This window comes from Dendropsophus ebraccatus, chromosome 7 (assembly GCF_027789765.1).
Source record: "Dendropsophus ebraccatus isolate aDenEbr1 chromosome 7, aDenEbr1.pat, whole genome shotgun sequence".
Classification (NCBI taxonomy): domain Eukaryota; kingdom Metazoa; phylum Chordata; class Amphibia; order Anura; family Hylidae; genus Dendropsophus; species Dendropsophus ebraccatus.
This window is the reverse complement of record NC_091460.1, coordinates 148167117-148181577: the sequence shown is the minus strand read 5'-3', so window position 1 is coordinate 148181577 and position 14461 is coordinate 148167117. Positions and strand designations below refer to the sequence as shown.

At 56.3% G+C, this 14461-nt stretch overlaps 1 protein-coding gene across 1 annotated transcript in view; it reads right to left on the bottom strand.

Annotated features, from left to right (window-relative positions):
* TMEM131L (transmembrane 131 like) overlaps positions 1 to 11530 on the bottom strand; it is an 84503-nt gene extending 72973 nt beyond the window's left edge. Inside the window, exons 1-2 of the mRNA XM_069978713.1 lie at positions 11326 to 11530; positions 8218 to 8288 (exon numbers count right to left, since the gene is read on the bottom strand). Coding sequence (XP_069834814.1) covers positions 8218 to 8288; positions 11326 to 11452 — 198 coding nt within the window. The 5' untranslated portion in view covers positions 11453 to 11530. The remainder of the gene's footprint in view (positions 1 to 8217; positions 8289 to 11325) is intronic.
* Positions 11531 to 14461: the final 2931 nt, after the last annotated feature.

Below are 14461 nucleotides of genomic sequence, written 5' to 3'. Positions count from 1 at the left end.
CTGATCTCTGTTTATAGTCCATTCCTGGCTTTGGCTTCAAATCTTTGGCAGATAATCTGTCAGATAATCTTTCTGTGTAAATGGACCCTAAGTTTCTGGTCTTGTAGCAGAGGACGCTGTGCAGAAACGCTCCGGGTGGGTAATTATGTAAAAGCAAATTCTATGTAATAATCTCATGTGCCGGGTGAAAAAAAAGGGAAGGAGGTGAAAGAGAGAATCGATAGGAAACTGACAGCGCAAAGACTTTCTACAGCGACAGGAAGCGGCTGCTCATAGTGAGACCTACGTCTGGGGTCAGATGAAAGGTCAACAATACCGCAGATTCTATATACGCCGTACCAAATGTGGGAACGATACAAGAAAAACGGCCCTATGACACCGAGCAATTATCGGCCGTATTCAGTTTAATAGCTACCGATAAAAGGCAGCGATCAGCTAACACGCACAATGGCGGCTGATCCTTGTTTGTCAACAGGTTGAAAGATTTCTGAACCATAAAGACGATCTGCTGGCTGTCGCTCCGCGTAATAGGAGGCAGACGCCATCGCCTATGGGCTCCCATCCGATCTCCCTCCCGCAGCTTCGCTTTTCCATTGCTCACCCCCTAAATTCACTACTTTCCCAGTCTCCCCAACTAGATATTGTGTACAATGCGCCCCAGTCCATCAATGCCCTCAGGGCTCCCATAATGCATCTACCTCATGTGATGGCGGCGGCATCACGTGTGCCATGTACACCGCATCCTCCCCGCAGCTACAGTACGAGACCCTCACCAGGTGTGTGTATGTGTGTGTAATATTTATTATATATATATATATATATATATATATATATATATATATATATATATATATATATATCAGGCTTTCCTTTATCCTGCTCACAGTTTATATGAATTTCTGTAATCAATGGAAAAATCCCTTTAACCAAGATCAGCGCAGGGACGAGAGGTGATAAGTTCAGGTTAGGAGAACAATGGGAGGTCCAGACAGCGCGACCGTGTAAAAGAGTCCAGGCTTAGACAATGGATCGCTGCTTTATAATACAATATGACCGACTAGGAGGTAGAGTGGCTCCTAAATCTCCCGGCAAGAAGGAAATGGTGACGGAATAATCACACGGAATAGGAGTCATTCTACATTGTATAAAATATATAACACACAGTGATCACAGACAATGGGGATCATTCACCTCCAGACAAAGGGAACCTGTCCCATCGCTCCTCGTTACTTAACTACATCAGCGGCAGAATTAACGCCAGTAATACGACTCCCCAGCAGCCGCTCGTTCTGCTACAAAGATTATCAGAAGCCATAACCAAGATTCCAGCAAAGCTCGGAGCCTTTTGTCCCCCCCCCCAGCAGCCGCACAGAATGACAATGAACGAGGCCGAACTCAGTGCTGGTATTTAGGGAGGACGTGAAAGACTCGGGAGCCGCTCCTCCCTCTACTCCCAATGGGAAGGAACACAGGCCGCGTGCTTCTCCCTTTGTGTGACAGCTCGTGCACAGTTGTATCGGCACGCTGATACTGATGATGGTGAGGATGATGATGGTGACAGCCGCCAACACACACAAACCACTGTCACTTTGATAAATCGATTGTACAAAAATGTTTTCACCAAAAAAAGCAGAAGCCTACACTGCCGCATGTGGTGTTACACACTGGTCAATGGTAACGTGTGGCCAGACACTCCGAGAACAAAGGAGCCACCGTCACACACTGCTCCTCAAGACCCGAGGGTCTCTGCATTACTGTCTCCCCCTATCTTGAGGGTCTCTGCATTACTGTCTCCCCCCATCTCCCCTGAGGGTCTCTGCATTACTGTCTCCCCCATCTCCCCTGAGGGTCTCTGCATTACTGTCTCCCCCATCTCCCCTGAGGGTCTCTGCATTACTGTCTCCCCCATCTCCCCTGAGGGTCTCTGCACTGTCTCCCCCATCTCCCCTGAGGGTCTCTGCACTGTCTCCCCCATCTCCCCTGAGGGTCTCTGCACTGTCTCCCCCATCTCCCCTGAGGGTCTCTGCACTGTCTCCCCCATCTCCCCTGAGGGTCTCTGCACTGTCTCCCCCATCTCCCCTGAGGGTCTCTGCACTGTCTCCCCCATCTCCCCTGAGGGTCTCTGCACTGTCTCCCCCATCTCCCCTGAGGGTCTCTGCACTGTCTCCCCCATCTCCCCTGAGGGTCTCTGCACTGTCTCCCCCATCTCCCCTGAGGGTCTCTGCACTGTCTCCCCCATCTCCCCTGAGGGTCTCTGCACTGTCTCCCCCATCTCCCCTGAGGGTCTCTGCACTGTCTCCCCCATCTCCCCTGAGGGTCTCTGCACTGTCTCCCCCATCTCCCCTGAGGGTCTCTGCACTGTCTCCCCCATCTCCCCTGAGGGTCTCTGCACTGTCTCCCCCATCTCCCCTGAGGGTCTCTGCACTGTCTCCCCCATCTCCCCTGAGGGTCTCTGCACTGTCTCCCCCATCTCCCCTGAGGGTCTCTGCACTGTCTCCCCCATCTCCCCTGAGGGTCTCTGCACTGTCTCCCCCATCTCCCCTGAGGGTCTCTGCACTGTCTCCCCCATCTCCCCTGAGGGTCTCTGCACTGTCTCCCCCATCTCCCCTGAGGGTCTCTGCACTGTCTCCCCCCCTCCCCTGAGGGTCTCTGCACTGTCTCCCCCCCTCCCCTGAGGGTCTCTGCACTGTCTCCCCCCCTCCCCTGAGGGTCTCTGCACTGTCTCCCCCCCTCCCCTGAGGGTCTCTGCACTGTCTCCCCCTATCTTGAGGGTCCCTGCATGGTCTCCCCCTATCTTGAGGGTCTCTGCATGGTCTCCCCCATCTTGAGGGTCTCTGCATTGTCTTCCCCGTCTTGAGGGTCTCTGCATTGTCTTCCCCGTCTTGAGGGTCTGTACTTTCTCCTCCATCACAGGGAGCCGTCAGTACCTTTAGGCCTTGGTATTATTTCAGCTTATGGCAATTAGAAGTGTCTTAGCAATTAGCTAACCGGCCTAAAGCCCAAATCCGGGATTAGCCGCCATCACCCGTATGAGCTGAAGCTTCTGCTGCTCGTGTATTTCGGGAGCTCCGGCTGACATGAAGTATATATGTTCCGGCATCAGTCGGTGATCCCATATTACGTCACACAGTAAAGCAGCGACAAAGCTCGGACTTGGGAAGTGTCCGTCTACAGAGAATAGCGGTCGAGGGGTTAAATAACCCAGTATAGGACCAGACCCCCCCCAGAGCCCCCGGGAAGAAACCAGTCCTCTAACCGCACACACTGAACGCTGCCGCACACAACAACAGCGATAGCACAAAGGGACATCCGCTCCGGGGAGAGCTGACCGCTCAGGACTACCTGAAGCAACGCTGGAGACAGAAAGCGACAGCACAAAAGCTGCTGCCGATCACATCCACATAACCAGATAGCGAACAGGTCCCACTCCACCCTGCCGTAATCTTATCGGACACAGCGTGGCGGCTCCAGACGGCCGGGGCTGCAGTCACAGGGTTCCCCTCCCAGCGCAGGCAGCCGAGCAAGGACAAGTCATCTGCTGCAGGCTCTGCCACCCACACATGAAGGCGTCACATAAGCTATACCGCCACGTACTGCCACATATGCTATACAGCCACATACATCACATATGCTATACCGCCACGTACCGTCACATATGTTATACCACCACATACCATCACATATGCTATACCGCCACGTACCATCAAATATGCTATACAGCCACATACCATCACACATGCTACACTGCCACATACAGTCATATATACTATACCGCCAGGCAGGGTGCATGGCTGTAAATGCCCTTTAAACTTCATTTTCTACAAACCCATTTAGACTAAAAATGCAATTCCTGCAGGCGGTGCAAACCTGTTAGTCGGCATTTCCCCCCTCAGGGGCTTTACTCTTCTTCAGGGAACCGTCGGGCCCTCCAGCTGCTGCAAAACTACAACTCCCATCATGCCTGGACAGCCAAAGCTTTAGCTCCTCCATTCCGGCTCCTATTAATATTGTAAGCAGAACAACCAAATGCAAGTACATGATCCTTTGTTCTCACAGGAAAAAAGCCGCCGCCAGGGGTCTATGAGAGCAGATTATTCCCATCTCCCACAGGTTATAATGCACCTGTATACGAGAGGAGGCAGGAGCCGTAAACCAGCGGATCCCAGGGGTATACGGCCAGGGGTATACGGCCAGGGGTATACGGCCACTATAGTCCCGAGAGAAGCGCAATTCTATTACAGATTGTCAGAAAGTCTAAGAAACAAGAACGTCACACAACGGCCCTTAGTCGTACACAGGCACCGGATGTGGGGCTGCACACCTATCCGCACACTCCCCCCGCGCACACCTATCCGCACACTCCCCCCGCGCACACCTATCCGCACACTCCCCCCGCGCACACCTATCCGCACACTCCCCCCGCGCACACCTATCCGCACACTCCCCCCGCGCACACCTATCCGCACACTCCCCCCGCGCACACCTATCCGCACACTCCCCCCGCGCACACCTATCCGCACACTCCCCCCGCGCACACCTATCCGCACACTCCCCCCGCGCACACCTATCCGCACACTCCCCCCGCGCACACCTATCCGCACACTCCCCCCGCGCACACCTATCCGTATACTTGTTGCATCCGCTATCAGATGTCACTGAGAACACGTGGGACACCATAATAATTGCAGCCGCCATCCGCAACGGACAGGAGGTGCGGACAATCACACAAGGGAAAGTTCACTTTAAATAGCTGTTGGCAAATGTATAGCGGACGTATAGTATTACGGCCATTCATTACAGACGCTGACGTCTACGGGCGACTAACAATACAGGACTTGTTCCGGCCGCCATTAAACAGTCTTATTTGCTTAAAACAAAAATCAATGTTTTACAGTATAAAGAGAAAACTGCGAAATACGTCACATTCCCAGTTCTATTAAGTGGCATCACAGCCCCCCCACCCCCCCCCCCCCAGAGGGGGGGGGGCATCCTCTGTGGCTGTACCATCAGTCCAAACAAGGGTCCAGTGACAGCCGACAGCACAGAGCATCAGATCTGTTTTCAGGTCACGATTTGTGGCCTTAAAATGTATGGAAATTGCATTCTGGGAAGACTACTGGTAATCCAGACGAGGGCCTTAAAGGGAAACTCAAGCTGTTTATCTTTCTTTCAAATCAACTGGTGTCAGAAAGTTAAACAGATTTGTAATTTACTTCTATTTAAAAACCTCCAGTCTTCCAGTACTTATCAGCTGCTGTATGTCGGAAGCGGTGTATTCTCTCCAGTCTGACACAGTGCTCTCTGCTGCCACCTCTGTCCATGTCAGGAACTGTCCAGAGCAGGAGAGGTTTTCTATGGGGATTTGCTGCTGCTCTGGACAGTTCCTGACATGGACAGAGGTGGCAGCAGAGAGCACTGTGTCACACTGGAGAGAATACACCACTTCCTGCAGGACACACAGCAGCTGATAAGTACTGGAAGACTGGAGATTTTTAAATAGAAGTAATTTACAAATCTATATAACTCTCTGACACCAGATGGTTTGAAAGAACATAAATCCCGGAGTTCTCCTTTAATGCACATGGTCTTATTATGGCTCCGTACAGGCTTTGCTTCCTATGTAGAATTAGGCGATAATATACAGAAAACACAACCTTACTGAGATGGCGGCGGCTCCACGTCCAGGACAGACCCCTGGTACCGGGTAGGACCTTTCATTAAGCGGCTTCCTTTAAAAATGCCAAAACAGCAAAGATGGGCCCCCCCCCCCCCCCACAACTCCCATCAGGCCTGGACAGACAAAGCTTTGGCATGATGGGAGTTGTAGTTTCTCACCAGCTGGAGGACTGGAGGTTCCCTACCGGCTCTAAGGAAGGGAGGAGGGGACAAGTAGTGAGGAGCAGGACCCCTGTGGGAACACAACCTGCCCACAGACCCGACCCTGCACCCGGGATCCACAAACTGTACAGGGACGTTCACAACAGGAAGATCAGTAACACTGCAGCTAAAAACTGACGTTCTTTTCATCCTCCAAAGATTTGCACTGAAGTCAATGCAAACAACGGCCGTTAATTCACACAATGTATGGAATGGTCGTCATTTACTATGTCCGTCAAAATAACAATCATGTCAGTTATTTTTGCCCATTGTCCATAGACCTCAATGCAATTTTTATTTACAACAACGGCCGTTATTTATGTGTTGTTCAAACGTTCTGCATTTTTATGCCTAATTGCAGATCCACAATTACGGACAAGTACGGACCTCTCTCTCCCTATTGGGTCATTTTACAGATCTGCGATTCACCTGTAATCCGTCCTGCAAAGATTACGGACAAGCCCAAGAACGGCCTGTAACCTTGGTGCAGATTGTCCCATCGACATCTATGGGAGTGTCCGCAATATCATCCACAATATCTGCACAATATGGATCCACAATCCTGATGTCACAGACGCAGCTTCTCCCGGCCGCCATTATAACAAGCGACGTCCCACATTTACCGATTCACAAAAAATTACAGATTACAGCCGAACCTGCCGTACAGTTGCACAGAAATCTACGCCTGTGAGCGGGCGTAAATCGAGGTAAATCTGGAGCATGGGAAGCCACACCTCCTTCCTGCCTTGCCACGCCCCCTTCCACCAATTAGCAGGGGATACAGCAGGCGTACGGCACGGTAAGAAGTCTCATCATTCTCCCCCAATATGTCCAATAATACGTCTAAGGGTCCTATTCCGAGGGCCGAGCAGGGCCCAATCAATAACTAGATGGGCGCTCGTTTACTGGGCCTATTCCACGGCCCGATAATTGTTTAGCGAGGGCTGCAGGGACATCATTACCGATATCCTTGCAGCCCTTGCTCACACCATACATTACCTAACCATGTTGCAGGTCTTCTCCTGCGCTCCTTCTCCCGGTCCCGTGCGCAGTAGCAGCTTCGGTGCGGCCTGTCTGAGCTGACAGACTGCTCAGCCAATCACTGGTCGCGGCAGTCCTGGCCTGTGATTGGCTGAGCGGTCTGTCAGCTCAGACAGGCTGAACCGAAGCTGCTACTGCGCACGGGACCGGGAGAAGGAGAAGACCTGCAACATGGTTAGGTAATGTATGGTGCTTGTGGAATCGTCAGTCGCCGCACACCCCTATTCAACGTAGCGATGCGCGGTCGGTGCCCGATTTAAGGTTTGACCCTAAATAAACGATCAGCCGAAGACACGGTCATCAGCTGATCATTGTCTCTATTCCACAGAGCGATAATCGGCCAAATATCGCTCCGTGGTATAGGCCCCTAATGCTGCGTTTACACGGAGCAATAATTCGCCCGATCGTAAGATTAACGATTTCGAAGTAACAATTTTTTTTTAGACATTTAGACGGAACGATTTCTCGTACGGAAAAATCTTTTTGCGATCGATTAAGCCTATCTGGCACATAGGTTAAATCAGTGAACCACTGTTAATACGGAACGATCTGCGGTTTTTTTTTTGCGAACGACGAATGACGATTTAAGAACATGTTGTAAGATCAAAATGAACGATTTCTCGCTCGTCGTTTGATCGTTTGCTGCGTTTACGCGTACGATAATCGTTTGAATTCGATCGTTATCATGCAAATTTAAACGATAATCGTTCCGTGTAAACGGCCTTTTATTTGAGAACAGAGAGCGACGTAATAACAAAGAGCCCGGATAGAGGGACGCTCCCTAAAGATGTTCCGTCCGAGCATTGGGTTCTTCTTCCCCGGTAGCTCTCGCTGTTATAACCGACAAGGAGGAAACCTGCTCCATAATATTTGCCGGGTTTCCCGGTCGTTCAGCACAGGAGACGCAGCCGCAGCTCATTGTGTCATGTGATCCCGGTCACTGAGGAGAATGCAGCTAATGCATCATCACACGGACACAATGCCGGCCACAAATGTCACATAGCAACTCTGTACACACATCCGGGAACACTGACACAAAGTAACAAACAGCAGCTCTGCCAGGTGTCACACCGCGGCCATACAAGATGCAGCCGCACAGAGAGACCTCACTGTTATCCACAGACTGAACCTCATACAGCTGCAGCAGCAACATCCTCCTGAATGATCCCATCACATCCAACGGACATAGACTGAGGAAACCAACAACAACAACAACACCAGCCATCTGTCACAGAGAAGTCGTCTCCATTTATCATTTAAGAGCAGAAAGTAAAGTGCAGAGTCCATCCTGGGTCTCACCTGCGCGGGCAGCATCAGCTCAGCCTCCTCCGCTTGCCACAGCTCCACCATGGTGGGGACCGGCTCAATCACTAGAAAGGACACAAAAGACAAAAGGAGCAAAATTAGTGGCGGCATCGGAGCCCGAGGGGAGCGTCAGGAGCCGACAGCAGGAGCCCGAGAGGGGCGGCCGGGGCGCAGACAGCAGGAGCCATCAGGCGGCCGGAGCGCAGACAGCAGGAGCCATCAGGCGGCCGGAGCGCAGACAGCAGGAGCCATCAGGCGGCCGGGGCGCAGACAGCAGGAGCCATCAGGCGGCCGGAGCGCAGACAGCAGGAGCCATCAGGCGGCCGGAGCGCAGACAGCAGGAGCCATCAGACGGCCGGAGCGCAGACAGCAGGAGCCATCAGGCGGCCGGAGCGCAGACAGCAGGAGCCATCAGGCGGCCGGAGCGCAGACAGCAGGAGCCATCAGGCGGCCGGAGCGCAGACAGCAGGAGCCATCAGGCGGCCGGAGCGCCGACAGCAGGAGCCATCAGGCGGCCGGAGCGCAGACAGCAGGAGCCATCAGGCGGCCGGAGCGCCGACAGCAGGAGCCATCAGACGTCAGGAGCGCAGACAGCAGGAGCCATCAGGCGGCCGGAGCGCAGACAGCAGGAGCCATCAGACGTCAGGAGCGCAGACAGCAGGAGCCATCAGGCGGCCGGAGCGCAGACAGCAGGAGCCATCAGACGTCAGGAGCGCAGACAGCAGGAGCCATCAGGCGGCCGGAGCGCAGACAGCAGGAGCCATCAGGCGGCCGGAGCGCAGACAGCAGGAGCCATCAGGCGGCCGGAGCGCAGACAGCAGGAGCCATCAGGCGGCCGGAGCGCAGACAGCAGGAGCCATCAGGCGGCCGGAGCGCAGACAGCAGGAGCCATCAGGCGGCCGGAGCGCAGACAGCAGGAGCCATCAGGCGGCCGGAGCGCAGACAGCAGGAGCCATCAGGCGGCCGGAGCGCAGACAGCAGGAGCCATCAGGCGGCCGGAGCGCAGACAGCAGGAGCCATCAGGCGGCCGGAGCGCAGACAGCAGGAGCCATCAGGCGGCCGGAGCGCAGACAGCAGGAGCCATCAGGCGGCCGGAGCGCAGACAGCAGGAGCCATCAGGCGGCCGGAGCGCAGACAGCAGGAGCCATCAGGCGGCCGGAGCGCAGACAGCAGGAGCCATCAGGCGGCCGGAGCGCAGACAGCAGGAGCCATCAGGCGGCCGGAGCGCAGACAGCAGGAGCCATCAGGCGGCCGGAGCGCAGACAGCAGGAGCCATCAGGCGGCCGGAGCGCAGACAGCAGGAGCCATCAGGCGGCCGGAGCGCAGACAGCAGGAGCCATCAGGCGGCCGGAGCGCAGACAGCAGGAGCCATCAGGCGGCCGGAGCGCAGACAGCAGGAGCCATCAGGCGGCCGGAGCGCAGACAGCAGGAGCCATCAGGCGGCCGGAGCGCAGACAGCAGGAGCCATCAGGCGGCCGGAGCGCAGACAGCAGGAGCCATCAGACGTCAGGAGCGCAGACAGCAGGAGCCATCAGGCGGCCGGAGCGCAGACAGCAGGAGCCATCAGGCGGCCGGAGCGCAGACAGAAGGAGCCATCAGGCGGCCGGAGCGCAGACAGCAGGAGCCATCAGACGTCAGGAGCGCCGACAGCAGGAGCCATCAGGCGGCCGGAGCGCAGACAGCAGGAGCCATCAGGCGGCCGGAGCGCAGACAGCAGGAGCCATCAGGCGGCCGGAGCGCAGACAGCAGGAGCCATCAGGCGGCCGGAGCGCAGACAGCAGGAGCCATCAGGCGGCCGGAGCGCAGACAGCAGGAGCCATCAGGCGGCCGGAGCGCAGACAGCAGGAGCCATCAGGCGGCCGGAGCGCAGACAGCAGGAGCCATCAGGCGGCCGGAGCGCAGACAGCAGGAGCCATCAGGCGGCCGGAGCGCAGACAGCAGGAGCCATCAGACGTCAGGAGCGCAGACAGCAGGAGCCATCAGGCGGCCGGAGCACCGACAGCAGGAGCCATCAGGCGGCCGGAGCACCGACAGCAGGAGCCATCAGGCGGCCGGAGCACCGACAGCAGGAGCCATCAGGCGGCCGGAGCGCAGACAGCAGGAGCCATCAGGCGGCCGGAGCGCAGACAGCAGGAGCCATCAGGCGGCCGGAGCACCGACAGCAGGAGCCATCAGGCGGCCGGAGCACCGACAGCAGGAGCCATCAGGCTGGGGGAAGCCGGCCGTACACAGACATGACACTAAGGAGCCTGGAGACAAAGACTCCCCTCTAAGGAATCCCTCGCAGACAGCAGTGACAACCTGAAGCCGATTGTCAGAGAATAATAAGACAATCTGGGGAAAGCGTGGCTGCATCTATAATACCGGGGTCCATTATAGACCGTCCGAGGTAAATATCAGGCAGATATCTGGGGGCAGTAAGTGTCACGGCCGAGAAAGCAACGGACAGGAGACGAGTGATGGGGGAAACACATGGTGACCAGGAGCAACAATAATATTTACAGCCTGGGAAGACAAGAGCCCCATGTGCTCCCCCCAGAGTCAGTGACAGCAGCCCCCCTATACAGCACCCCTGCCACCCGTACAGCCCCCCCCTATACAGCACCCCCTCTCCCAGTACAGCACCCCTGCCAACAGTACAGCCCCCCTATACAGCACCCCCTCCCCCAGTACAGCCCCCCCTATACAGCACCCCTGCCACCACTACAGCCCCCCCTCTCCCAGTGCAGCCACCAGTACAGCCCCCCCCCTCCCAGTGCAGCCACCAGTACAGCCCCCCCCTCTCCCAGTGCAGCCACCAGTACAGCCCCCCCCTCCCAGTGCAGCCACCAGTACAGCCCCCCCCCTCTCCCAGCACAGCCCCCCCCCCTCTCCCAGTACAGCCCCCCCCCTCTCCCAGTACAGCCCCCCCCCCTCTCCCAGTACAGCCCCCCCCCCCCTCTCCCAGTACAGCCCCCCCCCCTCTCCCAGTAACACAGCAGGAGTCTCGGGCTCGGTGAGTTCTCAGCTCCTGGTTTGAGGCCCGTTTGCTCCGGTTGTACAGCGGGATCCTCCTCCTCCTCCTCACCCCCGGGCCCCCCCTCACCCCCGGGCCCCCCTCACCTTGTCCCCCTCCTTGGCGGCAGCAGGGCAGCAGGACGTGCAGGAGCCCCAGCAGGACGTTGATGGCTGTAGCGCTCCAGCAGCGGCCGCCCCGGTGAGGGAGAAGCAGCAGCAGCGCCGCCGCCATCCTCCTCCTCCTGCAGCCGCTCAGTGCTCGGGCTCCGGGGTCACCAGCGGCGGAGGAGCGGGCGGTGCACACGTGGGGCGAGGTGTGTGTGCGCGGGAGGGGGAGGAGCTCCGGGGCTGTCACGGCTCTGGGCGGCGCTGCTGCTACTGCCAGACAAAGGCCGCGGTGCCTACAGCCCGAACAATGGGGCCCCCGGCAGCTACAGCCCGAACAATGGGGCCCCCGGCAGCTACAGCCCGAACAATGGGGCCCCACCGGCAGCTACAGCCCGAACAATGGGGCCCCACCGGCAGCTACAGCCCGAACAATGGGGCCCCACCGGCAGCTACAGCCCGAACAATGGGGCCCCACCGGCAGCTACAGCCCGAACAATGGGGCCCCACCGGCAGCTACAGCCCGAACAATGGGGCCCCCGCCACGGAGCATCACATCCCCTCGTCACTACACCAGGAGGGCACCCCTATACAGAGCTCCCATAACTACCTCAGGAGGGTACCCCCATAACTACACCAGGAGGGTACCGCCATACAGTGCCCCCCAACTACACCAAAAGGGTACCCCCATACAGTGCCCCAATAACTACACCAGGAGGGCACCCCTATACAGTGCCCTTATAACTACACCAGGAGGCTACCCCCATACAGTGCCCCAATAACTACACCAGGAGGCTACCCCCATACAGTGCCCCAATAACTACACCAGGAGGGTACCCCCATACAGTGCCCCAATAACTACACCAGGAGGGTACCCCCATACAGTGCCCTTATAACTACACCAGGAGGCTACCCCCATACAGTGCCCCCACAACTATACCAAGGGAGTACCCCAATACAGTACCAGTAGCCCCCATAAACTTTAAACTACTTTAATACACAGAGGCCACGGCCCCCCAGTAACCAGTAGTGTTAGCTGTGTCCCCTAATAACCCGCTGCTCTTTCAGGTTTGTCATATAACATCGTCATTATAGTAAAAACTAATGCCGACTCCATAGTGTCAGGGGGGCCGACTGCAGAGGTGGCAAGAAGGAGGAGCCTAAGGGGAACGATGGTGTGTGGGGGCAAACTCTGTGACTAGGCCGATGATGCAGGTAATGTCACTGCTGTACGGACCGTGACGATGACGGCCATAAAGGAGCCAGCATACTAGGCTGGGAGCGCCACACACCGCTCTGACAGTGCCAGGAACACCACACACCATTCTGACAGAGCAAGGAACACCGCACACCATTCTGACAGAGCAAGGAACACTGCACACCATTCTGACAGAGCAAGGAACACCGCACACCATTCTGACAGAGCAAGGAACACTGCACACCATTCTGACAGAGCAAGGAACGCCACACGCCGCTCTGACAGTGCCAGGAACGCCACACACCATTCTGACAGAGCAAGGAACACTGCACACCATTCTGACAGAGCAAGGAACGCCACACGCCGCTCTGACAGTGCCAGGAACGCCACACACCGCTCTGACAGTGCCAGGAACACCACACGCCGCTCTGACAGTGCCAGGAACGCCACACACCGCTCTGACAGTGCCAGGAACACCGCACACCGCTCTGACAGTGCCAGGAACACCGCACACCGCTCTGACAGTGCCAGGAACGCCACACACCGCTCTGACAGTGCCAGGAACACCGCACACCGCTCTGACAGTGCCAGGAACACCGCACACCGCTCTGACAGTGCCAGGAACACCGCACACCATTCTGACAGAGCAAGGAACGCCACACACCATTCTGACAGTGCCAGGAACGCCACACACCGCTCTGACAGTGCCAGGAACACCGCACACCATTCTGACAGTGCCAGGAACACCGCACAAGGCTACCCTCTCATATCGGCCGGTGCTCAAGCATTGGAGGTAGGCCGGCCCGCCCCCCCCTCTATGACACGGCTCCATTAGAATCAGAGGAGCAGCGTCTTAGAGGGGAGGGAATTCCCTCCCACTAGGGGCGGGCCGGCCTACCTCCAGTGCTTGAGCACCATCCGGTAACCGTGGAAAGAACGTTGCCGTACAGGGGAACCGGGCCGTTCTATGCCTGTGTCAGGTTAAAGAGGACGTACTTGGTGCTACATCCTCTTTAAACCATTCAATGCCAGTGTACCCCAGAGATGCCGGACACCTCATTAGGAGGCTGACCCCACATGTATCATGTAGCCGGTGTCCCCCTACACCCATCATTTACTCTATGATATCCCACACCACCACTCTCACCATCCTATTGCTCTTTAGGTGATGTTCACACACAGGATTTTGCTCAATATTTTTCAACCAAAACCAGGAGTGGATTAAAACCCAATAAGGCTCTGTTCACACATTGCTGAAACAGCGGTTGTTTTAAAATAACAGGAATTATTTGCCAGTAAATGGCGGCCATCCACTACGCAGTGTGTGAGCATAGCCGTACGTGTTCTTAGTCCACCCCATGGCCCTAACCTGTATTTCTCTGTTGCCGGCCTATGCACTATTACTGGGATCAGCCTTCCTTCTTATAGTCCCGATGGTGTGAAGCTCTGTGCTGCGACTACTGTGTCTTTCCATCCCAGGAGGATTCAGCAATCGGCTTCAATGATCATTTCCCTGATAGGCAGGGTACACAGACAGGACACAGAGGCAGGGTACACAGACAGGACACAGAGGCAGGGTACACAGACAGGACACAGAGGCAGGGTACACAGACAGGACACAGAGGCAGGGTACACAGACAGGACACAGAGGCAGGGTACACAGACAGGACACACAGGCAGGGTACACAGACAGGACACAGAGGCAGGGTACACAGACAGGACACAGAGGCAGGGTACACAGACAGGACACAGAGGCAGGATACACAGACAGGACACAGAGGCAGGGTACACAGACAGGACACAGAGGCAGGGTACACAGACAGGACACAGAGGCAGGGTACACAGACAGGACACAGGCAGGGTACACAGACAGGACACAGAGGCAGGGTACACAGACAGGACACAGGCAGGGTACACAGACGGAATACACAGACAGGA